General features: G+C 50.4%; 1 protein-coding gene across 1 annotated transcript in view; it reads right to left on the bottom strand.

Moving 5' to 3' along the window:
- The window catches only part of LOC8033380 (kanadaptin), a 25,621-nt gene extending 1,844 nt beyond the window's left edge, over window positions 1-23,777 (bottom strand). Inside the window, exons 1-13 of the mRNA XM_029982076.4 lie at window positions 22,986-23,777; window positions 13,910-14,046; window positions 12,094-12,259; window positions 10,731-10,850; window positions 10,554-10,614; window positions 9,306-9,448; window positions 8,081-8,238; window positions 6,930-7,002; window positions 5,715-5,904; window positions 4,982-5,081; window positions 2,557-2,806; window positions 1,624-1,703; window positions 460-529 (exon numbers count right to left, since the gene is read on the bottom strand). Of these exons, the coding sequence (XP_029837936.2) occupies window positions 460-529; window positions 1,624-1,703; window positions 2,557-2,806; window positions 4,982-5,081; window positions 5,715-5,904; window positions 6,930-7,002; window positions 8,081-8,238; window positions 9,306-9,448; window positions 10,554-10,614; window positions 10,731-10,850; window positions 12,094-12,259; window positions 13,910-14,046; window positions 22,986-23,610 (2,173 nt within the window). The 5' untranslated portion in view covers window positions 23,611-23,777. The remainder of the gene's footprint in view (window positions 1-459; window positions 530-1,623; window positions 1,704-2,556; window positions 2,807-4,981; window positions 5,082-5,714; window positions 5,905-6,929; window positions 7,003-8,080; window positions 8,239-9,305; window positions 9,449-10,553; window positions 10,615-10,730; window positions 10,851-12,093; window positions 12,260-13,909; window positions 14,047-22,985) is intronic.

The raw sequence follows: 23,777 nt of genomic DNA, 5'->3' as shown, positions 1-23,777 counted from the left end.
ACAACAAATGCTTCAGTCGCAGGAATCGAACATTCTGACAGCATTCCTCGGGAGTTCCGCAAGCCCCAATCTACACGGCGGGACCACGAAACCAGGGCATCACCACCTGCCACGATTGGCCAGCTCCACATCGCTGACCAATCCCAGAAGGCAGCCATGTCCCGGTGCCTTGGTCTTGCTTGGTACTGCCGTGTAGATTAAAACCCTCGGCATAACTACCGTAAAATATCAAGGGAGTGCCAATCCCACTTTCACTGAAAACTGGGTTAATCTAGGCATAAACGTCTGTCCGGCAAGATCAGACGCTTAACGTATGATTTGCAGAATTCCGAAGTTTATGAAATGTTAATAGTGGGGGTACTTGAACAAAGCGGGCGCTTCTGCAGTACTTTACGATATGCATTTTTCCAGAAACTCGACTTATGAAAGAGAATTGCAGTTTTGCAGCACCGTTTTTACCTTCTGGGGGCAGCCAGCCGACGTAGTCCTCTGCTTTCTCCGTGCAGGACTTCCTTGCTTCCTTTTTCTTCTGCAAAAATATTGGGCGTCTGCTGTAACCACCCGACTGCCATCGAGGCTTTCTCGCTGGCGTTGCCTTCGGGAATTAATGGGCACCGCTTGTTCGAACCATTGTCAATAAGCCCCTTTAGAAAACTGGCCCTCCAAAGATCCTGCGCAGTGGCGACGATGAAACACGACGTAGACGTTTTGGAAGTATACTCTGTCTTGTCCTATGACAGTCTACGGCCGGAGAACGGGCCGCAAGCTGCTTCGAAACTGTTACTCTGACACTTTGTATCGAAGCGACGCAGTGACACGTATCCTGCCCGTGACTGGAGCTGGCGGCCCGTAGTTTATTATAGGACAAGGCGAAACACAGAAAAGCCATAAACTCAGCTTTTGCATTTTATGTAGTTTCTTCTGTTGTGTAGTACATACATACTATGTTAACACTTCCTACGATACTGTCTCTAATTTTTGAGAAGACGGCGGCCGAGATAGCTCGGAAATGTTTCGAGCCAGGTCCTTTGTCTGTTTGCCTTTCTGAGCCGTCGCGATTGCCGATTGCGCCCGCCCCGCGCCGGGCACGAAAATGGCGGTTCCTACCAGAAAATCGGGGAACGAAGCACAGACCCTCCAAGCATAGCTAATGAGTGGCTCCAGGTGAGACCAAGTCTATAGACAATTTTCGTTTCCTTTTGTTCTCAGTCACATGGGTTCCGTGTCTGCTATGTGGGACGAAAAAATAACGGAACATTTCGACCTGGAATATGCGAGAAAATGTAGGCAAGGCAAAACAAAAATGCGTGACAATCGCGCATTTTTTGTTAACATTTTCCAGCAATGTGGAGAGATCAAAATGTTTTAACGCACACCAGAAGTGACGACACTCAAGATGGCTGCGCTGTTGTGGAAAAGATGTACTATAGAAATGCTACAAATTCTGGCTCTTTGTCATGCTGCATAGTTTTTGTTATCATGCAGTGTGTCCACAAAAAGGGTTTTTATCAATTTGGTTTCTTGTCGACATGAAGGTGATTATAATAATAGAGGTCTTCATTATTATTACAATTACTAATATTACTATTATTATTTTATTATCAAGAAGTCAAGAGAGCCCACCTTTTTTTCGCTGGCTTTCTTGGAACTCTCTTGGTCTTTCTTTACAAACTCGAGCACGCTGCTTGGAGGTCTTGCGGGGCCTGAAATAAGATGAGTAATGCTTCGTTGCAGTCGTCTGATCTACTGAACTTCAACTCCTCCATCAAAGGTGGTCTCTTGTCGAGCAAAAACCCACAGAAAAGAATCCCGGTGCCAAACATGCTTTTCTTCTAGGGAAGTAACGTAACGAAAACCAAAACTGTACCCGTCCTCGCAATAATGCGGTTGCACACTGCGACGTAAGGCAGGTTTTGATAACTGACTGGAGTTGTTCACTTTGGTCTTTTATGATGTCCTACTTTTAAACTAACAAACAAAATGCTTCGTAAAAATTTTTTTTTATTCCCTGCCTCGTATTTCCTGTTTTTAACTATGCTCTGGCTCCGAGTCGAAGCTGAAAAATTTATGGCCTCTAGAGCGAACCAGCTGCAGCCAATACCAGATCAGACACCAAAGGACACCACCGCTTATCTGTATTAATATGCTCTAATGCAGTTAGAGGCTCTCAATGACCTTACTGCCCTTATACATTGCCTTCCTTTTTTGTAGGCATAAGGTGATGGCTCTCATCCAACCCTAGAAAATTGACACAAAATTGCCAGACAATGGACATTATTAAATGATCGACTAAAATAAGGACTTCACAAATGCACATGCAAAGTGCCACTTGTTTTAGGTGCTTGCTTTAGAAATATTACTGCTGCACATGTCGGCACATGCAGCACGTGTAGCTACGCTCGTATCTTGCTCCTTGGTGCTGGGGTGATTTTTTAAAAAGGACGACTGGGTCGGGAAAAGACAACTGCAGGATACGGTGGCTTGCTACGTCTTGCAGCGTGCTTTACGTCGCAAGCTTTCATTTCAGACGGTGTGAATTCCCATTGCGCTACTCACCTATGACTGCGGGCTTGTCGTCCTCGTCCATGGCATCTCCCGTTTCGGCTACGGATTCGGATTCCGTGCAGGCTGTCTGGTCGTCTTTGCTTCCCGACTCGGCAGGTTGTTGTGGTTGACTTTGCTCACCGCCCTCTTTTCCAGCAGCGGCATCGCCATCGTCGTCGTCATCCTCCTCTTCTTCTTCCTCAACCACGTTGTCTTGTCCAAGTTGGAACGGAGTCACCATGGTTGGCGTGGAAACTGGAGTCTAAACCGAGATCGAAACCCCAACTCAGCAATATTGATGAAACATCTATTACTATAGTATAACCTTAGTCCCTATAGCTTCATAATTTTGAATACCGTATTTACTCGAATGTAACGCGACCACGATTGTAACGCAAGAAATCAATTTTCACAGCGCAAAAAAAAATAAAAAAAAGAATATGAATTGTAACGCGAGTAAAGTGAGGGAAAAAAGTACCTTTATTTGTTGCACATAGTGGCCAACACCTGCCAGTTTCTAAAAATAAAATGAACTTTGCTCACTCGACGCTTTCGCCATCGGTGATCAAGTGCTCCCCCCAAATTTCACTCGTCGCTTTCTCCCGCGGTATCCCCAACTCTCGAGCTATGTCTCGGGCTTTCCATTGTATCAGCCCGATGCTGACCCCCAAGAGGCGGTTTTCCTGCTCAATTACGAACACCGCCACTTTTTTTTCTAGTTGTGTGTGACGGCCACAACGAGGTCTGCGGAAGCCTTTTCGGCCGGGCTCACACTTGAAGAGCGCTTCACGCTGGAGCCTCCACCCACAGATAGTCGATTCTGTCACATCTAGCCGTCGAGCCGCGGCAGAGTTTCCGATTTACTCAGCCATCAGAATTGCACTTCTTTTAAGGCAGGCATCGTACTGAGCTCGTCGCATTGCCACTTGCTCGAGTCATAAGTCGCGGAAGCACAAAATAGCAGCTTGTAAAACACGGGCACACGGGTGCAATGAGTCGCAAACAAGAATTGGATTAGATTGGATGTTGCCAGCGTGTATATGTTGCCAGCACAAGATTGAAAGATCGCGAGATTTGTCGTAGCCATTTTAAAGAGTCTGTGTCGCGACACCGCCAAGGCAGATTTTGAGGCGTTTCGATTATAACGCGAACTTCAAATTAGGTGAGGGAAATTATGAAAAAAACTCGCGTTACATTTGAGTAAATACGGTAATCGATATACATAGAATCGGCAGCTTATGTAAGACGCTGTGGAATCTTCCTAACAGCCAATTAGGGTCAATGTGCAAAACAGTTTTCTGTGTGGCAGAAAATTTTTTCCTCCTCGACCGAAAAAAGAAGATCTGGGAGCTGATCCCTGCAGAAAGGAGGAGAGGTGTCCTCCTTTCTAGCTCCAAGTGGAGCTGCAAGTACTGTGAAGCAATCCTTTTTATAGCAATGTACACAGTTGGGCACGTTGGCATAGATTGAACATAGTTACAGTTGTGCACAAAAGGACTGGGACAGAGAAGAGGAACACATAGACAAACAAGCGCACACTCGCAACTCATGTATTGAGGAAAGATGAAAAGAAAGAGGTACAGAAAGCAGAATCAGCTCGAGCATTGGCCGCGCAGGCTCGAAGGCCTGCAAGCTTGAGGGGACACGTAAAATTAACCACACGTAGAAGAATTTAAAAAAGGCCATTTCCTCCTTTGTTAATGAAACAGACGGAAAGCTGGCGCATCGCACTCCCCATGCTGAGGATAATAAAAGCTTCAAAAATCTCTCTGGTATGTTTTTCCCAATATCTGCCTATTATCTTTGTTTTTGCTGCGTCGTGTGGTTTGTAGCAGGTGCCCCGGTGTTTATCACTCATTTTTGATAAAGTTTTGCTCTGGCATCCTCAAAGATAGCCCACCCCACATTTTTCACCATTCATCTCTTCATTTTGGGTGGGCGCTCTTTCGGAACTCTACGGTAGTTCTATAAATATCACGTCTCAAAGTTCGTTCCCGGCATCTATGGCAAAACTGAAACTAACTGTTAGAGGGGTAGGAACACTGATCATCGGCCGTATGGCCGCGATGCGATGTCGCCGTAATGCTGCAGTACAGGGTGCAACCAATCAACCGCAGCTACACCGCGACATGACGTCACGAGGGTGCTGCGCCAGTGTTCCAAAACTAAAAGCTAACCCGCTTGCTGCCTGCTAAAGAGCAGCTGGTTGCACCCTGAAAATCTCTTAGTGGAGCATGCGGCTTCACTTCGACGTAATATTTCGGCCGCGATCATACTTTGTGCCACTAAAGCGATACTTGTAATTTATTTTGGTTTCGTTTTCGACTGGAGTTCCACTTCAAGTAACTCCTCGGTTGTTCTACGTTGTTCGGCTAGTTGCCCGCTCCCACTGTGCGTACGAGTTCGCACCAACATCGGACGAAAGGGAAACGCTCACCGGTTTCTTTCTGCGCGACGGATGACCCTTCATGCTTCCCGTCATCGGCAGCAGCTTCTTGGCCGCCGCGTCGCTCTTGCTCTGGGACTTGAGCAAAGCGCTGAAAACGGTCAAAAGGAAAGTTTGTCAAACAGACCGTAGCAGCTGAGCCGTCGACCTGTACGCCTGGAACGCGTCTGCCACCGTTTACCGCGTCCCCATTTGCAGTCCCTCAATTTTCGCCCAACAACGTCGTAAAAGTGTCACGCCATTGGCGGCACGGCGGCAGTGGCAGATGCAGCAGACGCTCATTCCGACGCAAGTCACTCTGCGGCCAGACGGTCGACGGAAACCAAAGCCATGCGTCTGCTCGCCTTTTTCGCCGGCGTTTCTTTGATTCGTCGTCGCCAAGATCGCGACGTTTGACAGCGCGACGCGTCGGCTGCCGTGACGCCATTCGTCACGACTTCAACACCGCCTTCAACGCACAGGCAGTGCGGGAAGCCAAACGAGTCGGGTGAAGACGCATTTCGGGCAACGTATGGACCAGAAAGGTAGGAAGCTTCCGGAGGCGACACGACGCCCCGAGGGTGACCAAAACAGTCGTTGGCGCCAAGTCGGCTCTCCTTTTCGTCCAACAGCATCTCTCGGCTTTGGTCGTCGTTAAAAGCCTGTCCCTCCACACTACCGGCTTCACCTCTAGGTGGCGTCGTGTCGCCTCCGGAAGCTTCCTACCACTGTAGTGGTGACGCACCTTGTGAGGGGAGGCAGGTGGGTGGGCTTGGCGACATTGGCCAGCCGGACGAGCCGGGTCCGCTCCTGCAGCAGGGTCGCCAGCTCCTGGCGCAGCTTGGAGCGCTGGCTCTTGTCCGCCAGCGTCTTGGACTTGAGCGAGCTCATAAAGGCCTCCAGGGAGTCCTCCACGTCCTCTTCCGCCTCCTTCGCTGCTCGACAGAGTGGGGAGGGGGGGGGGGGGGGGGGCGACGTTTACGGGCCATTGAAGCCCCCTTCATGCACCAGTATTTGACTATGATTCGCCGCGATGCAAGTGCAAGGCGAGGATGGTCCACACGGTTGCGTTCGAGCACGTTGGGGTGTGTCGCTTCTTTTGGTCACCGATGACGTGAGAATGGCCTGCCTCCGGCACGCGCGCATTGCCTTTGGTTGCAATTTGGCTCCACACCCCAGGCTCGCAGGACACTGGAGCCTTATTGAAGGTAGGAAGCTCAAGCTGGAGGCGGGAAAACTGAAGCACCTCCCTGGCCATTCTCGTCTTGCCATTGACTACAGTAATGGCATACGACGAGAGAATGTTGGTGAGACTAGACTTGAGAGTGTGTCCAACTGCTCGATCGAGATCATGCCGTTTATGGGCCGCAGTTGCAGAACGAGCTGCGAGCAGACGAAAGCGTTGATAGTTTGGAAGCGTCTACGAGCTTTGTGCGGTCCCTCCATATCCGCGAAGCCGCTCGATTTCCTTCACTAAGAACAGGCAGAAACATATTGAAAAAGTGCAAACGAGACTGGGAAATCACGATCGCTTCGCCATAGCTGCTATTTCGTTATAACCGACATCGTCATAAACGGTTGCAGCGGTATCCTTTTAATCCAAGCCAAGTAGAGCTCGGCGTCGTACAGACGTCACCGCAACTCCCACCAACGTTGAGTCCTACGCAGAAGGCAGACGACTCGCTCTCCGCATTAACCCAAATAAACCTGTCACTTTCAAATTAATATTTCAATACGGATTGGACCGAAGCATTTTCTTAAAATATATCCGGCCAAAACTTAAAAGTGCCTGTAAATTTACAAAAACACAATTTCAGAAACGCGTTTTTATTTTCAATTATATTGTACCTTGAAGAACCACATCTTCCTCTTGAATGAAGAGCACTTTGAGTACTGCTTCGAGTCCCCTCGGAAAGTGGGCAGCTGTCTCGACCACCTAAACTGGAGGGAGCGTCCTCACCTGCTTGCTTGCTACTCTCCAGCTTGGCTTGCACCTTGGCAACTTCCTCTTCGACCGCCCTCAGCTTTTCAACCTTCAAAGCAAAGACTAGAATCAGCGGGCAGAGAATCACCGTGCAAGGGTAGACCATACTCTAAACATCAGTCTTTGAGAAGTGTGAAAATTTTGTTTCAACCAATTTGTTGCCGGATCAATGCGCAAGCACCTTGCTGCCACGCCAACTCAGAAATGAATATCGCCGTGGGGTGCGATTGCAGCGACGTCGCTGCTGGCTGGAAGGGTGTAGGCAACACTTGGCTCTGAACATTGCTTCGGTGGTGCCGGAATAAAGCCACTGAACCATTACATTAACCCGTTACTGCTGCATTCGAGTACTACTACAGCACGTGATATGTGTGAATCACTCTGGTACAACGGTAGTAAGATTCGCTCCTCGCGGCTTGATGGATGGATGAATGAATGAATGAATGTTAATAATTGTACAATTGATGGATGAATGGAAGAATGAATGAATGATGGTAATGGCTGTTCCTCATGTGTACACAATCTATGTACACCTGCATAATGACTAACATTGTATTGAAGTACAAAAATGTATTCTTCATTGTTTCTCTTTTTGTGCGTATGCATGAATTTTAAATTTCTTCATTATGTGTACACAATCTATGTGCCCCCCCCTGCATAATGCCTAATGGCCCAGTGCATATTTGCATAAATGTAAATAAATAATGGGCAATAACTTGCGCCACCTATCCTCAAAACCGAATTGCACTATTCCTCCTTCCCACCCTACGGAGCCGATTTTCTTCCCCCCTGCATTTTTGTAACTGTCATCAGACAGTGTGGAAAATCGCCGGGATGACCTTTGGGGGATCTCGATAATGACAGAAGGTTGCTCGAATCGCTGTCCGAATTCCAGGAAGGTCAGAATTGGGCACACACAACATTTATAGACCCTTTCTTTCATAGTCCTCTACATCAGAGCTTTAAATATGTCTATTTGTAGTCAGGCCAGTCTGTCTGACAATGACGACAAAGTGGTGAGATAAGACATTAGGTATTCCACCTGGCTCAGCTGCGACCGCCTTGAACACGAATGACGGAAGCTGCAAACACCACAAGGTGACCTAACATGAGAGGAGGCACGGTACCAGGGTGTCATAGGTGTCCACGGTGTCCTCCCGCTTGACCATCTTCTTGCGCATCTCCCGCTTCTTCTCGATGGTGCCCGTCCGGTCCAGAAAGGTGTCCTCGTCGCTGTCGTAGAAGTCGTTCTCCTCCCAGTTCTTCTCCTTGCGTTTGCGGCCCTCTGGACAACCGAGACGTCATCGACAGATGTTGAGGACGGGTGCAAACCTCACGTTTACACTTGAAACATTGGTCACGCAAGCAACCTTCTTGTTTACATTAATCTCTCGCGCGCCTTATAGACCTCTTCCGTTCACCCTCTTCCACAGCCACATAGTAGTTCATGCATTCGACATGAAAGACAAAAAAAAACAAAAAGAAAGATATCACAATTTGGAACAAGTAAAAAAAACTATACAAGAGGCAAAGCAAGAAAGATTGGCGGTTGCCATAAAAACACGAACACCTTTGAGTCGCGTGATGAAGGCAAAAAGGTGTTTTTCTCCATACTGGAACTTCCGCAAATCAAGACGACGAAGCCCGCGTGCAAGAGGTTTACACTGGGGCACAATCTGATGATTCAGTTTACACGAGAATGTGGCTTCTGGGTTAACGCAGGATGTAGGCCTGCGAATCACTGGTTGGAGAGACTATTGCAGGGTCTGGGCATAGACTGGATTATTAGAAAGTGGCTCTGTATTCAGCATGTCAACACTCTGTATTTATTATATACTCCGTTTGAGCACAGCTCAGCGAAGGGCAAACGCTACGCCCCTCCAATCCGAGACACACGAGGCGTCCGACAGCTCTCCACATGTCACATGTGTGTCGTTTGCAGACGGATGCCGTAAATAGGAAAAGCAGATTCTTGTTTTCCTACTTTTTATTTGGGTAAGTTTATTCTTTCGAATTTAGATATCCAGAGCGCACCAGCCACGGTCACTTCCGCAGTAAACCGTAGCACCGCACGTTAAAATGGCGATTCATGCAGTCCTTTCGAAGGACCAGCGTGCCACCAGATCTATGTTGTGTATAACGCCAAATGTAGAGCAACATTCGGCACAGAGGTGCTAAATGTTTCTCTAGTTGCAGACAGGATGAGGAACGGCAGGGCAACTGTAATTTTATCTTTCTCCCTTATTGTCCCTCCGAGGTAACGGGACTCAACATTTCGACCTGTGGGACGAGCGACCAAAAGATGAGCGTTGCATGCGACAAAAAAGTGAGCCGTCGACCGTCGGGGCTCACCGTGGCAGGACTTGCGGAGCTCTCCGTGCTGGTCGAGGATCCGACAGGCCTCGAGGGCGCACGCCACAACTGCCTCTTTCTTCTTTCCCTTGACGGACGCCTCGGCAATCACTGACATCCCATTCGGCGAGTCTATGGGAAGTCTGCAGACAAGAAAAGCCGGCCGTCGTTCCACCCGTCTTGTGTCCCGAAGCTCGGAACGAGCCACAAGAAACAAAGAGGTCTTGTCGGACATGTTGGTAAACTCGATCTCGAGACTGTATGGCGAGCAAGTTTGTCTCCGTTTCTTGCGCAGACGGTACAGTGACATCACAGCAACGAGCTCTGATTGCATTATAGTGAGCAGAGACAAGTAAATGCAAAGGCTAGCTGCCCTCGTCTCTGCCCACTATAGCCTACCGTGCAGGAAGCAGACAATGAACTTGCTCGAACCGAACAGGTTCGTCATCTGCTCCCTGAGCAAAGCGAGGCAGCGGTGTCAAGGTCAGGCCTTCGGAAACAGAACTTCAGCGCCTTCTGCTGGTCCCAGCAATGGCTGTCTGAACTCTCCTCGGCTTTCGTAAATTCACCGATTCTCTATGAACGAGGGCTTGGCCTTCAAAAAAGTGGAAAGCAATCAGTTCAAAGGATATGTTGTCTCTATCAACCAACAACTAGCAGACGCGCAGAACCCTCGGACAAGATAAGTGGGAACGTTCCGAACAGATGCTCTGAACAATGTTGTCAAATGTGGCATTTAGTGAATGATACCCATATGCAAGAATGCTACCTTCTTCCCTCTCTCTTGAAAGGGGTTATGTTTCTTTTTATGCCTTCTTTTCTGTCCTTGCACCTTCTCTGTTTGTCTCTCCCCTCACAACCCCCTTTCGTGACTCAGCTGTGTTCTAATGCCCGTTTGAAAAGAGACACATGTTAGTTGTCTTGCCAAGAGATGGCGCCGAATGCCCACAAGCGTGCCGTATTCCGACACACTCACATCTTGGCGCACTGTGTGTTGCGCTCCCCAATTAACCACGATACATGCGTCGTCCAGAGTAAAATAATGCAAACAAAAAATTTCTCGGCTCCATTTCTTTCACCACAACAAGAACCGATTAGGACGGTGCGCTTTTCCAACCCGTATGCCCAAACTCTTTGTCAACCAAATCGCACTATCTTAAATCTTCAATGTCCAACGTACCACAGCGTCAATCAAGCAACTCGTCGAAACTTTGCAAACAAAAGGATGTCCAAACCAAATTGACTTACTCGATGGTGCACACAAAGTGGCTGTATCCTTTCTCCTCAACGTGGTACTGCATATCGTACCCTGCGAGACAAAACAAACATGTGTCGTTGGGTTCCAGCGGAAAAATGTGAATTCGTACTTCGAGACCACGGTAAGGAGTCTGCATTCCTTTCGATCGGCCCTGCGGGTTATCTCACCTTCCCGTTCAAACCAGCCCCTCAGCGTCTTCTTGGGATCGTCCAGGTACAGGTCTTCGTTGGCGGCCGAGAGAGCAAACGGATTCTCCGTCGACGGGTCTTCGTCTTCGGCGTCATCACCTGCAACACAAAGCAATGTGTCGGCTTTAAGGTCAGGTGTCGCCAAGATCACGGGGCGGCACTATGAGACCAAAAGGAAACTGTGAGATGCAGTGTGTTCTCATGCCCTGTACATCACATTTCCATTCTGAGCATTTCGGAGCCACATACATTCAAGACTGTTCAAAGACGTGGGTTCTCACAAATATCCCAAGGAGTACCTCAAGCAGCCAGATCCCCTCAATCATTCCAAGCCCTAAGTAAAGTCTGTGTGGCTCATAGTTATGCACGACTATCGGCCACAGACGTGCTCCACATTATGTGCATTATTGTTTACAAAGTCTGCTCGTACACTGTTTTATGGCAAGCCTAGGAGGAAGAAGGTACTCAGCTCTCCTCCAAGGACGTTAAGTGTTCCCTTGCCCTAAGTATATCCGAGTAGTGCAACTAAAACTTGGGTAAAACGAGTTTCTAACTAAAGAAGCTTCGTGTCCGCCAAGGGATCTTGGAGAAAAAAGGGGGACTATAACAGATCAGTTTTAGTGCCCGTGGCACTGGAAGCTGGGAATGAATGTTACGTGATCGCATGTTCAGGAAAGTACTTGTACCTTTTATTCTTGCAATGTAACAGAGGAATGCCTACAACAAAGTGCAAGCTTTTGTTTTGTCACAAACACATAGCCTTCCCCTGTCAAAGTGGTTCTAGAGAGAAGGCACTTCTCAATTTCGTTTCCGTTGTTCATATGCAAGGTAGGAAGCAAAATGAGAAGTGCATTCCCTATTGGGATCATGGAGCCAAATTAAATTACCATATTTTCCGGTAATTAGGTTGCATTTTATTTTCCCGAAAATTTCAACCGGCACAATTTATATGCGTAATTTTTTATAGGCACGAGTCTTAACTGCACGTAATGTAGACCATATGAAAATTTCTGACAAGAAAGGAATGCCATAGCCCCTCCCCCTTCCAATTCCCTTGCAATGGCTTGCACTTCTGACGGTCTGAAGATGGCGGCTGCCAGCACTGCACCGACCTTAAAAAAAATGCAACTTATAAACAACTTTTTTTTTTTTTTTGCGGGAGAATGGTTTTTTATGGGGGTGCAACTTACGTAACAGTGTGACTCATCGACCAGAAACGACAACAAAACTTGTTTTCTGACCCCTTCAATTTGTCGGTCATGCGACTCCCACAAGAGCGCATCCACAACCATAAGGCACAGCAAAAAAGGGTATCATAGAAGCTCCGAGTGCAGGGACTGACCCATCCCCCAGTCGATGCCCGCCTGCTCTTCTTTGGCGGCGTCTGCTTCTGCCTGTGCCTTAGCTTTGGCCTCCCTCTCCCTGGCCTCCTCCTCCCGCTGCTTCCGAAGGGCCTTGAGCTCCGTGACCGTCAGCGGACACTCCTCTTCCTGGTCCTCCGCCGGACCCTGAGAGAACAGAAGGGTCATTCGGAAGACGACAACTGATTTTACTGGGCCTGCTGCACAAGCAGAGCAATGTCTTTGCCTCTGAAGTTGCTTTGTTGCCATTTAGTAAGGCCTTCAACATTATTTTAGACAGCTTAATGCTTGTTAAATCATTTGAGGCACTTTTAACTTACATACAGCCTTTACACTATATGCTTTGTTTCAAAGCTGTAAAGTGACGAATTGGAAATGTTTAAGTTAATACCATTAGTTAGGTACTCAAGAACATTCCTTATATTGTAATACATTTCTGGTAGTGTAACTTAGATATATACTTCTCGGCACTCAAACTCACCAGTAAAAATCGGCTGATTCCAGGTTTTGGGCCATTTAGACGAGGCCACAGGGAAAGATGTGGATGAAACTTGATGTGTCCCACATAACCGTTATGTTGTCTTATCTTCCACTATAATAATGTGTACAACCCTTAACTACTTCTTTAACCCATTCGCTACCAAAGCCAGGGAATCGCCAGACGTGCTGCCAGGGGCCATATTGACAAAGCCGGCAATTCGCCGGTCTGCATGAATTTCTGTTTTAACCCCTTAAGTGCCACATTTTTTCCCCCCAAAAGTACCCTAAAATGCCATATTGTTTTTATTTTGAATTTTTATTCTTCTAGTATTACACATATAATTTGAAAAGTTTCTTACAAAAAAGTCAGCGGAGGCGGAAAAAATATTTGCCAACTAATACGAGTGCTGCCATCTACCGATCAGTGCCGCGAAACTACACGGACGAGCCTTGTTCGTCCATGGAATTGAGGGCTACCGAAAATACCACCGGATGAGTTGAGCTCGTCCATGGCATTTTTAGCCCAAAAATGGCCGACGAGCTCGGCTCGTCCAAGGCACTTAAGGGGTTAAAGAGCCATTCATAGATGGCGCTCTATGTAGACTTGGGTAGTGTAGTTGGATACATTGCCAACAGATGGCGAGGGTCGTTCTGTTCGCTGTGTTTGAGCTTGTTCTTTTGTGTGTCGTCTTTCCTGCCTGATCGCTGCCTGTTTGGGGAAGATGGTAGCGTCCAGCGTACGGCGTGGCCTTTCTGACGATGAAATCATAGATATCCTCTTCGACAGCGATGATGACGGGACGTCTGGTGAGGATAGTGAGTTTTCGGAGCCTTCTGTCGATGACGGGAGCGATTCCCACAGCAGTTCTGAGTACGAATCACGACAAGACCGCACTGATTGTGCGATGCCTAAGCGACAGAGGAAGAATCATACGAGGAAGAATCTGTGAGTGCCTACTGATTTAAAGACTTGAACGACCCACTTAAGCATGTAAATAGACAAGTTTTTTTGTCTTCTGCATTGAGTTCTACTGTAAAAGCTTATTATACGAGTAAAACAGTCACGCCTAGTGAGGTCCTGTTTTAGGGGAACAACATGCAGTACGGACAGCCTGGCAGCGCGCGACGCGTGCAGCAGCGAAGGGGTTAAGCCAATTTACAATCTGGTGCAGCAATCAGGAGATACCGAAGAGCCACTTAAAATTGTGTCATCCGTTTGGGAATGTGATTAGGTACACCAAACATGAGAGAAGGACACAATGTAAACTTCTACAATAACAATCAAACACAACTGCAAGCTTTCATTGAAATGCGAACCTCGAGGATGAATGTCCGTGAGCTGCCGCCAAACTTGACCATATGGCCCACGTTGAGGCGCTTGTAGGACTTAGCGTGGATCTGTTCCTTGTTAACAAAAGTACCATGGGTACTGCCCAGGTCGTAGACATAAAACCCTGCAAGGAGCAAGACCCCAAACAAACATGTAAACACTTGTAAATTGTTTAACATACTTTCAGTTATGCACATAAAATTTACGTTTCACAGTGGTCAGCTCCACATGTGGAGCCTTTTAAATGTCATAGCATTCACTTTGTGTTGCTCTGAAACTATCCGTTGGTCATTTAGAACCCATATTTTTTTCACAGCAGTCAATTATTGCTACAGTTGCTACAGAGCCTTAAAGGGCCCTGCAATCATATTGTCACGGGTGGTGAGTCGTGACCAATAAACAAGAAATAAACAGAAATAAATAAACGTTTAATGTGGCGAACTTGTGCCAAAAATAAAGAAGGAAACAGAAGAAAGCAGAGCGTCGCGGGCGTCGAAGTCGGCGTGTCAGCAGAATCGAGCGCTGGGGCGAGACTGACTCGAAAAGGTCGCGGGCGGCCTCTTATCTAGAGTGCGTCGCTATCTCGAAGATTCGGCGAAAGCGGCTCGAGCGTCGCGTGATCGGGCGAGAATGAACACGCACTTTCTAGAAAACAAAAGCAGGAATAAATGATAGAAGTTACATGCGGTACATGAATAAACGAGAACTTTCTGGAGGTCCGTGACCGAGCGTTGCTTTCTCAGCCCTGGGCGCGGCATTATCCCCCCCTTTAAAAGTGCATCGTCCCGATGCAGCACAAAAACGGAAAACAAAAAACAAAAGGACAGCAGAATTGCTAGCCGGAGTTCACAGTCCACAGTTCGCTCGTCGACGAGAGTGGAGAGTCCTATCGTTCGTAATACGGCTTCAGCCGGACGACATGCACCACCTCGGGTCGCGGCTGACGTCTTGCAGATGGGCGCGTTCCGTCGGGTAGAACTTCGTAGTTCAGATCGCCGAGGCGTCGGATGATCTTGTAGGGCCCAAAGTAGCGCTTCAGGAGTTTTTCGCTGAGACCGCGACGACGAATCGGCGTCCACACCCAAACTCTGTCTCCGGGCTGGAAGTGGACGTCGCGGCGACGAAGATTATACCGGCGAGCGTCGACATGTTGCTGGTCTTGAATTCGTAGTCTGACTAGCTGGCGGACCTCTTCTGCCCGTTGAGCAACCACCTGGGCGTCATCGCTCCCGTCGTTGACTGACTCGTGCGGCAGCATAGAGTCTAGCATAGTCGTCACCGCCCGGCCATACACCAGCTGGAAGGGCGTCACTCCTGTGGTCTCTTGCACTGCTGTGTTGTAGGCGAACGTGACGTAGGGCAGCACTTCGTCCCAGGTCTTGTGCTCCACGTCGACGTACATAGAGACCATGTCGGCGATTGTTTTGTTGAGCCGCTCCGTCAACCCGTTGGTCTGCGGATGGTATGCCGTTGTTCGACGGTGTTCCGTGTGGCTTAAACGCAGGATCTCTTGGGTCAACTGTGCCATAAACGATGACCCTCGGTCTGTGATCAGTACTTCGGGGGCGCCATGGCGGAGGACGATGGACTCGATGAAGAACTTGGCGACTTCGACAGCAGTCCCCGAAGGAAGGGCTTTCGTCTCGGCGTAACGAGTAAGATAATCGGTGGCGACGATTATCCAGCGGTTCCCCATCGTCGACGGTGGAAAAGGACCCAGCAAATCCATTCCAATTTGCTGGAAGGGCTTGGTTGGCGGCAGTGTTGCGGAATGGGCATCTCCATTCCATTCCAATTCCATTCCGGGGAATTAGAGTTTTCGATAATTCCATTCCTTTCAACTCCTAGGAATGGGGACACTGGGCTCATTCCCACTCCTGGAATGGCTCTAATTCCTAAACGTTAAAAGTGTCACTTAACAGCTGCATTGCGTTGCAGGGTTGGGTACAAATATTCAAAAATGTATTTGGAAATACAAATACTGGGATAGATGAAAATAGTTGCTACAATAGTGATACTCAAGTCTCAAATATATCTGTAAAAATGTATCGCGATTCGTATCGGAAATACATTTTAAAAGGAGGCAAAAAGTCTTTGGAAATACAAATACAAGAATACATTTTAGGGAGCGCAGAAATACAAATACTGATAATGCAATACATTTTCCAAATTTCTTTGAGACGCCAACTGAGATGAGGCTTTAAGCTTGAAGTGGAAGTTTTTTGTTGTCCCGAAATTACTTTCCTGCAGGCTTGGCACTTCGCCTTGAAGGTAGTGGTTCCGGACGAAGAGTCTTCGATTGGTTCAAACAACGTTCCATCAAGGATTGACCGCGCTCCCTTCCCTGGCAGCCTGTCTGTCTCACCAGTTTTGCGAAAAGATCTCGACCTCTAAACAAATTTCATCAAAACACCACCACGTCCCTGTCCAATAAGAGCGCCCCTGTCAGCACTGATCACTTGACGTCACGGTGCGATGAACTAGTATTGCTAGTATTCTTGTATCTGTAGGTGTTGCCTTGAACATGAAACTTTACCCACGCTGCTGTATGAAAGGACAGTACGTACTTTCGTTGTAGGTGACCTCGTGGAAGGCCGTGCAGGAAGTTGCATTGGGAATTTTAAAAAAAGTGGACCACGTGAAGCATGCTGAAGCACATGTCTTATCTTCTGTTACGGTTGAAAATTCGATACGTTGGCATCCCTGCTGTGACGGTCATACCTGCCGACCCTCCGCCTCCAGCGCATGAATGGCAGTCCTCAAGTTTCGCCTAGCATCAATCAAACAGAGACCTCGTGGATTGCGAGCTGAGATAGCCGGCACAGGTGCGAGCCCTCCGAGAAACAGCGCGCTCTAGACGAGTCGCAGGTGTACGAAGTCTGGGTCCGCACAGCGAGGCCACGTCTGGCCTCGTTCCTGGGTATCGGATCACCAGAGCTGTGGGTCACGTTCACGTCGGCTGATGACGTACCCTTGAGCCGTGCAATATTACAGGCGCAGACGCATTCGGATTACTGTTGAACTTCACTAGTGAAAGGCCCCACCGCCGCCCCCCTTTGTTCTTTGCTTTGACGCTTTTTTATTGCATTCTTTTTGCGTAGAAGTCTGTTAGGGCCTTACGCGGGTTCGCAGTTTCCCGCTCATTTTATTTCTGAACAACTGACTCGCTGACTGGCTTGAAATAGCTGAACGTAAATAAATAAATAAATAAAAAAATATTAAGTACATGGCCCCATTCCATTCTCATTCCATTCCGGGCAAAAAGCACCTAATTCCATTCCCATTCCATTCCCTTCAACATTGCCGCCATTCCATTCCCATTCCATTCCGAGGTCGAGAAAATGCGGAATGATTCCGGAATCACTCCAACTCCGGAGTGGCAACTCCGCAACAGTGGTTGGCGGGGTAATCGGCTGAAGGAGACCTGCTGGCTTTGACGGTGGTTTCTTGCGTCGCTGGCACTCATGGCACGATCGTGTGTAGAGATGGACGGTCTTCGGAAGCTTTGGCCAGTAGTACTTGTCACGAATCCGGGCAAGGGTCCTGCTGTAGCCGAGATGTCCGGCCGTTGGGTCGTCGTGGCACGCTTGAAAAATTTCTTCTCGGAGGCTGGCGGGGACAACCAGTAGCCAGGGGGTTTCGCTGGTTCCGAAATTCTTTCTGAAGAGCACGCCTCGCCGCAGGACAAAGCTCGGTAGGTCCCGAGAAAAGACCCGTGGGACAGAGCCTCCTCGACCTTCGAGGCTGTCGATCACGGAGCTAAGTTCCGCGTCGTCGCGTTGCAGTGCCCTCATGTCGGTAGCGTCAACTGCGCCTAGAAAACGGGCGTCGTCATCGTCGTCCGCGCCGGAGATTGGAGGTTCGACTGGAGCCCTAGACAAACAGTCAGCGTCATTATGCTTGCGGCCGGACTTATGCACAATGGTTACGTCGAATTCCTGCAGTCGAAGGCTCCAGCGGGCGAGGCGTCCGGACGGATCCTTGAGGTTTGCGAGCCAGCAGAGGGCGTGGTGGTCTGTGACCACGCGAAACGGGATCCCGTACAAGTACGGGCGGAACTTGGTTATCGCCCAGACGACAGCAAGACATTCTTTGTCGGTCGTTGAATAATTTTGTTCTGCCTTAGACAGCGCCCGGCTTGCGTAAGCGATTACTCTCTCTGCCCCTTCTTGTCGCTGAACGAGTACCGCACCGAGACCGGTATTGCTGGCGTCCGTGTGGATTTCAGTCTCCGCCGACTGGTCAAAATGTCCGAGGATAGGGGGCGACTGGAGCCTTCGCTTGAGTTCGTCGAACGCTTGCTCTTGCTCCTCTCCCCACTGGAACTGCACGTCGTCTTTCGTCAGATGCGTCAGCGGTGCAGAAATTTGCGCAAAATCACGAACGAAACGTCTGTAATAGGCGCACAGCCCAAGGAATCTTCGAACGGTCTTCTTGTCCGATGGCTTCGGGAACTCGGCGACAGCGGACGTCTTGGCGGGATCAGGGCTTACACCCTGAGCACTCACGACGTGGCCCAAGAATTTGAGCTCATCATAGGCGAACCGACACTTGGAAGGCTTGAGGGTCAGCCCAGCAGCTTTGAAGGCCTGTAGAACGGCTCGCAGTCGTCTCAGGTGCTCGTCGAATTCGCTTGCGAAGACCACAACATCGTCGAGGTAGACGAGACTGCTTTGCCATTTCAAGCCGGCAAGGACGGTGTCCATAACGCGCTGGAAGGTTGCCGGCGCTGTGCACAGCCCGAATGGCATTACTTTAAACTCATACAGTCCGTCCGGCGTGACGAAGGCCGTCTTCTCACGATCTCGTTCGTCGACCTCAATCTGCCAGTACCCGCTCTTCAAGTCCATCGACGAAAAGTATCGGGCGTGGCGTAGTCGGTCCAGGGTGTCGTCGATGCGTGGCAGTGGGTAGACGTCCTTTTTTGTTACGGCGTTCAGTCGGCGATAGTCCACGCAGAACCGAAGAGTCCCGTCTTTCTTTTTCACCAGGACTACCGGTGAAGCCCACGGACTGCTTGAGGGCTGGATAATGTCGTCGTCAAGCATTTCTTGTACCTGCTGCTGGATGGCTTCCCTTTCTTTCACGGAGACCCTGTACGGCGGCCGATGCACAGGGAGTGCGTCGTCATCAGTAATTATCCGATGTTTCGCAACCGTCGTTTGGCGCACTTTCGACGACGTGGAGAAGCACTCACTGAACTCGGCGAGAAGGTCACGAAGTTGTCGTCGTTGTGGGGCTGGGAGGGATGGGTCGATGTCGAGCTCTGAGGACGTGATTGTCTTGTTCTGCGTCGGAGAGGCGTCTTCTGAGATCACGGCGATCGCGGCTGAGTCTTCGATTTCCTCGACGTAGCCCACAGTTGTACCCTTTGTAAGGTGCTGCGACTCTTGCCGGAAATTGGTGACAAGGGCTACTGTACGCCCGTCCTGGAGCTCGGTTACGGCTCTTGCAATGCCAATCCCTCGTCCGAGGAGAAGTTGGACGCTTCCTTCCAGCAGTGCTACACCGCAGGTGGCTCCTTCGGTCCCGACGGGCACAAATACACTCGACAGCGGTGGCAGGTTTACGTGGCTGGCGAGGACTCGCACTGCAGCTAACGTCGGTTTGGTATTTTCCACCGATGGGGCAGGCTTCCGAAGCGTCAGCTTGTTCTCCGCAAGGTCGATGATGGCGCCGTATTCACACAGGAAGTCCATTCCGAGAATGACGTCCCTCGAACAGTCTTGCAGAACGACGAACTTCACAGGGCATGTTTCGCCGTGAATCTCGACGCGAGCGGTGCATCTCCCGACTGGTGTAATGAGGTGTCCTCCGGCGGTTCTTATTCGTGGTCCATCCCACGGCGTCATGACTTTTCGAAGGCGGCGGGAGAGCCTCCCACTCAAGACTGAGTAGTCTGCTCCGGTGTCCACGAGTGCGGATGCGTCGTGGCCGTCGATGACGACGTTTAGGGTATTGGACACCACTGGAGCGGCGTCGTTTTGGTCTCTGGTGGCGTTCGAGTGGGGGCCCCCCGACGTTCGTGGAGGATCTTGGCGTCGGTCGTCTTCGGCAACTCCACCTCCAGGGGTTGCCGCGCCTAGTTTCCCCGGCGAGGAGCGAGGGGGGACAGGCTTTCACGTCGCGGTCGGTGCATCGGCGAAGCTGGACGTCGAGGTGACGGCGACCGGAACTCTCGGGGGGACGCAGGCTCGGGGGACTGAGGTCGTCGCAGGTACTCGTCGATCTCGATAGGGCGTTCACCATGACGGGGGCGCGGGTCGTTCGGGTGGAACCCGCGTAGCCCGAGTCGTCGGTATGGGCATCGGCGGTAGGTGTGGTCCGCTTCCCCGCAATGGAAGCACAGAGGGCGTCGGTCGGGCGTTCGCCACAGGTCAGTCTTGCGGGGTGCGCGAGGCTCCGGGCAGGCGTACTGGACCTGGTCGTCGTGGCGTCGGTCGTGCTGCGGCGCAGGAGACTGACGTCGGGGCGGCGTGACATAGGTGCGGCGAGGAGGCGGTGGCCGTCGGGCCACTGCGGCGTAGGTCAGGGCGGGCTCTTCGGGTGGTGCTACGCAGGCAGGAGCCTCCGGTTGAATTGCCCGCTGGACTTCTTCGCGCACCACTTCGGCGATCGACAGCTCAGCCGGCTGGTTGGCAGCAGGCAGCAGCTTCCGGAGCTCCTCCCGGACGATGTCGCGGACGATTTCCCGAAGGCCGTCGACACCGGTGGCGTTCAGGTCTAGTCGGCAAGATGCGGCGGTTCGAGGAGCAGGCACGCCGGCGAGTCGATGGTAATGGCTTGCTCGGGCCGACAGCGCTCGCTCGATGTTAGTGGCTTCAGCCACAAAACCGTCGACGGTTGTCGGGGGATGGCGGACAAGGCCCCCAAAAATTTCAGCCTTCACGCCACGCATGAGGACGCGGAGCTTCTTCTCATCGGCTGCCTCCGGATCGGCTCGGGCACATAGGCGCATGACATCCTCTACGAAGCTAGTCACGCTTTCGTTGGGGCCCTGCACCCTTGTTTGGAGAAGGTCCTCCGCTCGCTGCCGACGGTGGTGGTTGAGGAACGTTCGCTTCAACTCCGCGGCGCAGGACTCCCACGTAGTGAAGGACGCTTCGTGGTTTTCAAACCAATGCCTCGCAGTTCCTTCAAGCGCGAAGTAGATATTGTGGAGGTATTGTTCAGTCGTCCATCCGTTGTGGCGGGCTACACGTTCGTAGTGTTGCAGCCAGTCTTCAACGTCCTCGTGGACGTCTCCGTGGAAAGGCGTTGGAGTCCTGGGTGCGATCGGCAGGTACACAACGGCAGAAGCGGCCGGGGTCTGCGCCTGGTTGGCCATCGTCGTCTTCGGCTTGGTCGTGGGTGGCAGAAGTCCGTGTTCCGGGGGTAGACCTCGGATGCGGCGACTTGACCGGGTCTCGATCTGGTCTTCGTCGGGTCCTCCGGAGCTGGGGTTTGGACTTGTACTGCAGGAACTCGGAGGGCTGCGCTGCACGGACATGCGGTACCCCGCACCTCCACCAGAATGTCACGGGTGGTGAGTCGTGACCAATAAACAAGAAATAAACAGAAATAAATAAACGTTTAATGTGGCGAACTTGTGCCAAAAAATAAAGAAGGAAACAGAAGAAAGCAGAGCGTCGCGGGCGTCGAAGTCGGCGTGTCAGCAGAATCGAGCGCTGGGGCGAGACTGACTCGAAAAGGTCGCGGGCGGCCTCTTATCTAGAGTGCGTCGCTATCTCGAAGATTCGGCGAAAGCGGCTCGAGCGTCGCGTGATCGGGCGAGAATGAACACGCACTTTCTAGAAAACAAAAGCAGGAATAAATGATAGAAGTTACATGCGGTACATGAATAAACGAGAACTTTCTGGAGGTCCGTGACCGAGCGTTGCTTTCTCAGCCCTGGGCGCGGCGATATTTAAGCGTCCACCTTTTTAGCGGTTTCCACCTCTCTTGGGGTTCGGGCAAGCCAGCGGGCACGGAGAGAGTTCTAAATATCAGTGCATCATATGTTAACCGGACGACGCGGAAACCTCCTCCACCGACAGGTGGAGGAGGTTTCCTTAAATCAGCAACGGCTGTCGTCTACCCAGTTAAGCGAATCCTAAGCTAACAGTACACAGAGAGCTGGTCAAAAATTGAGTCCGTTGAAACCAGTGGCCGGGATGATCTAGTCAGTTAATGCGTCGCCCCAGACAGGAGAAGGTTGCGGGTTCAATCCCCGCTCCTGGCCCAATTTTTCGGAAGCTCTTTTCCTTTCCCTAACTTTAATGCAATAAATTCAATAATCACCTTCTCCCCTCTTCATTCATTATATATATAAATATATATATATAAACTAAAATTTCGGGGAGTGTTCTAACAGCTAAACACCCACCCCTGACTACGCACAGAAAGCTGTCAACAAAATATCGCAAGATCTGTCAATGAAACGGACGCAGGCAGCTTTAATGACCGCTGAGCCTAGCATTATGTTTGGACGGAGCATTGAAATGTATAGACCTAACCCTCCTCTCCCCTCTCCCTCCCCCTCCTCCTCCCCCCTTGTGAACCTAGGGAAGGTGGAGATTTGGACGTAACACTATAGATCTGCTGAGTCACTGTGCTGTGGGCACATGCGCAGCGTCTGATCTACTGCATAGGGAATCAACGGCACTTGCTCAGAAGGCGCTCCACAGCACAGCAGACAAAGATGGCAGCACGCAAACAACGATTCTTGCAGAAGTCTACACTCGGCGACAGGTAAAGAGTAAAGTAGAGGCGCCTCCCACATCTTTTCACTCGAACGCTGGAGAGGAGGCGACCTCCAGCATTCGCTCTGCTAAAGTGGAAAGAGGTGGGAGGAGCTTCCACTTCACTCTTAAGCTGCGACCGATTAGGCACTTCATTTAAAGAAACAACTTTTGATGAAATGTCGCAGTGTAGGTGAAATGATATGCCGACGAAACTTTGTTCGACGAGCTAATTCCACCGTTTCACGGGATAGTTGGTAAGCCTACTTCACAGGTGTTTCTACTACTGTTCCCTTTGTCGTGGCAGATCATCGATATTTTGGCAAGCAAATTAAGACGATACCTGACTTGCTCTTTTCTTCCACGGCAGCTCTGAACTGCACCACGGCGTGGTACCTGGACACCGAGGGGTGCTCCATCACGACATCGCAGTCCTCTTTGCGACCCACGACTAGAAACGGCTTGTCCAATGCCACGGACGCTTGGATCACCCCGTTCTTGATCACCTGAAAACTGTATTCACGGTCGGGCACACCGCTCCAAGGCGGCTCGGTGTACGGAACACCCGCGCACGTTGACACCAAGGTTTCGGACGAGCGCGATACTGGCGATACACCCGGATCAGGGCCTGAACCGTGATCTGGAAGGTTGCCGGGTTCTTGCCCTGGTTCAGGGCTGTCGGAGGGCTGAGGTAGGTCAATGCACTGAGCCAATGGCTTCGCGCCAGATTTTAGAAACTTTTGCTTGCCAGGTCGGGGCCCGATCAACAGCGGCATCTTGAAGGGGACGCGCTGAGGATCGGGATTGGACGAGGATACCTCTGAGCCGTCATCGGGGTCTGGTGTAAGTTCGGGTTTGGGTTCAGGTATGGCTTCGGATTCACCGAGCGCAGTCGACGATGTGACCCCAACATCGTCGGCGCATGGGCCGTCCGTCGTGGTTGAGACTTCGGTGTCCATCACGCTCATCGTGAAGCTCGAGTTGCTGATTGTGCAAGTAATTCCAGTTTGATCGCATATGTTCACCGGCGAGCTGGGTCCATTAATTAATAGAGTAACTGGTTCATGAGCGAAACGTGAAGGCGACGAACAACGAAAGCGAGAAAACTTGCACTAGAAGCGGCCATTTTGCTGTT

Source organism: Ixodes scapularis, unplaced genomic scaffold (assembly GCF_016920785.2).
Source record: "Ixodes scapularis isolate PalLabHiFi unplaced genomic scaffold, ASM1692078v2 PGA_scaffold10__122_contigs__length_95168666, whole genome shotgun sequence".
NCBI lineage: Eukaryota > Metazoa > Arthropoda > Arachnida > Ixodida > Ixodidae > Ixodes > Ixodes scapularis.
Note: the sequence above shows the minus strand (reverse complement) of the source record. Positions and strands in the feature narration are given on the sequence as shown.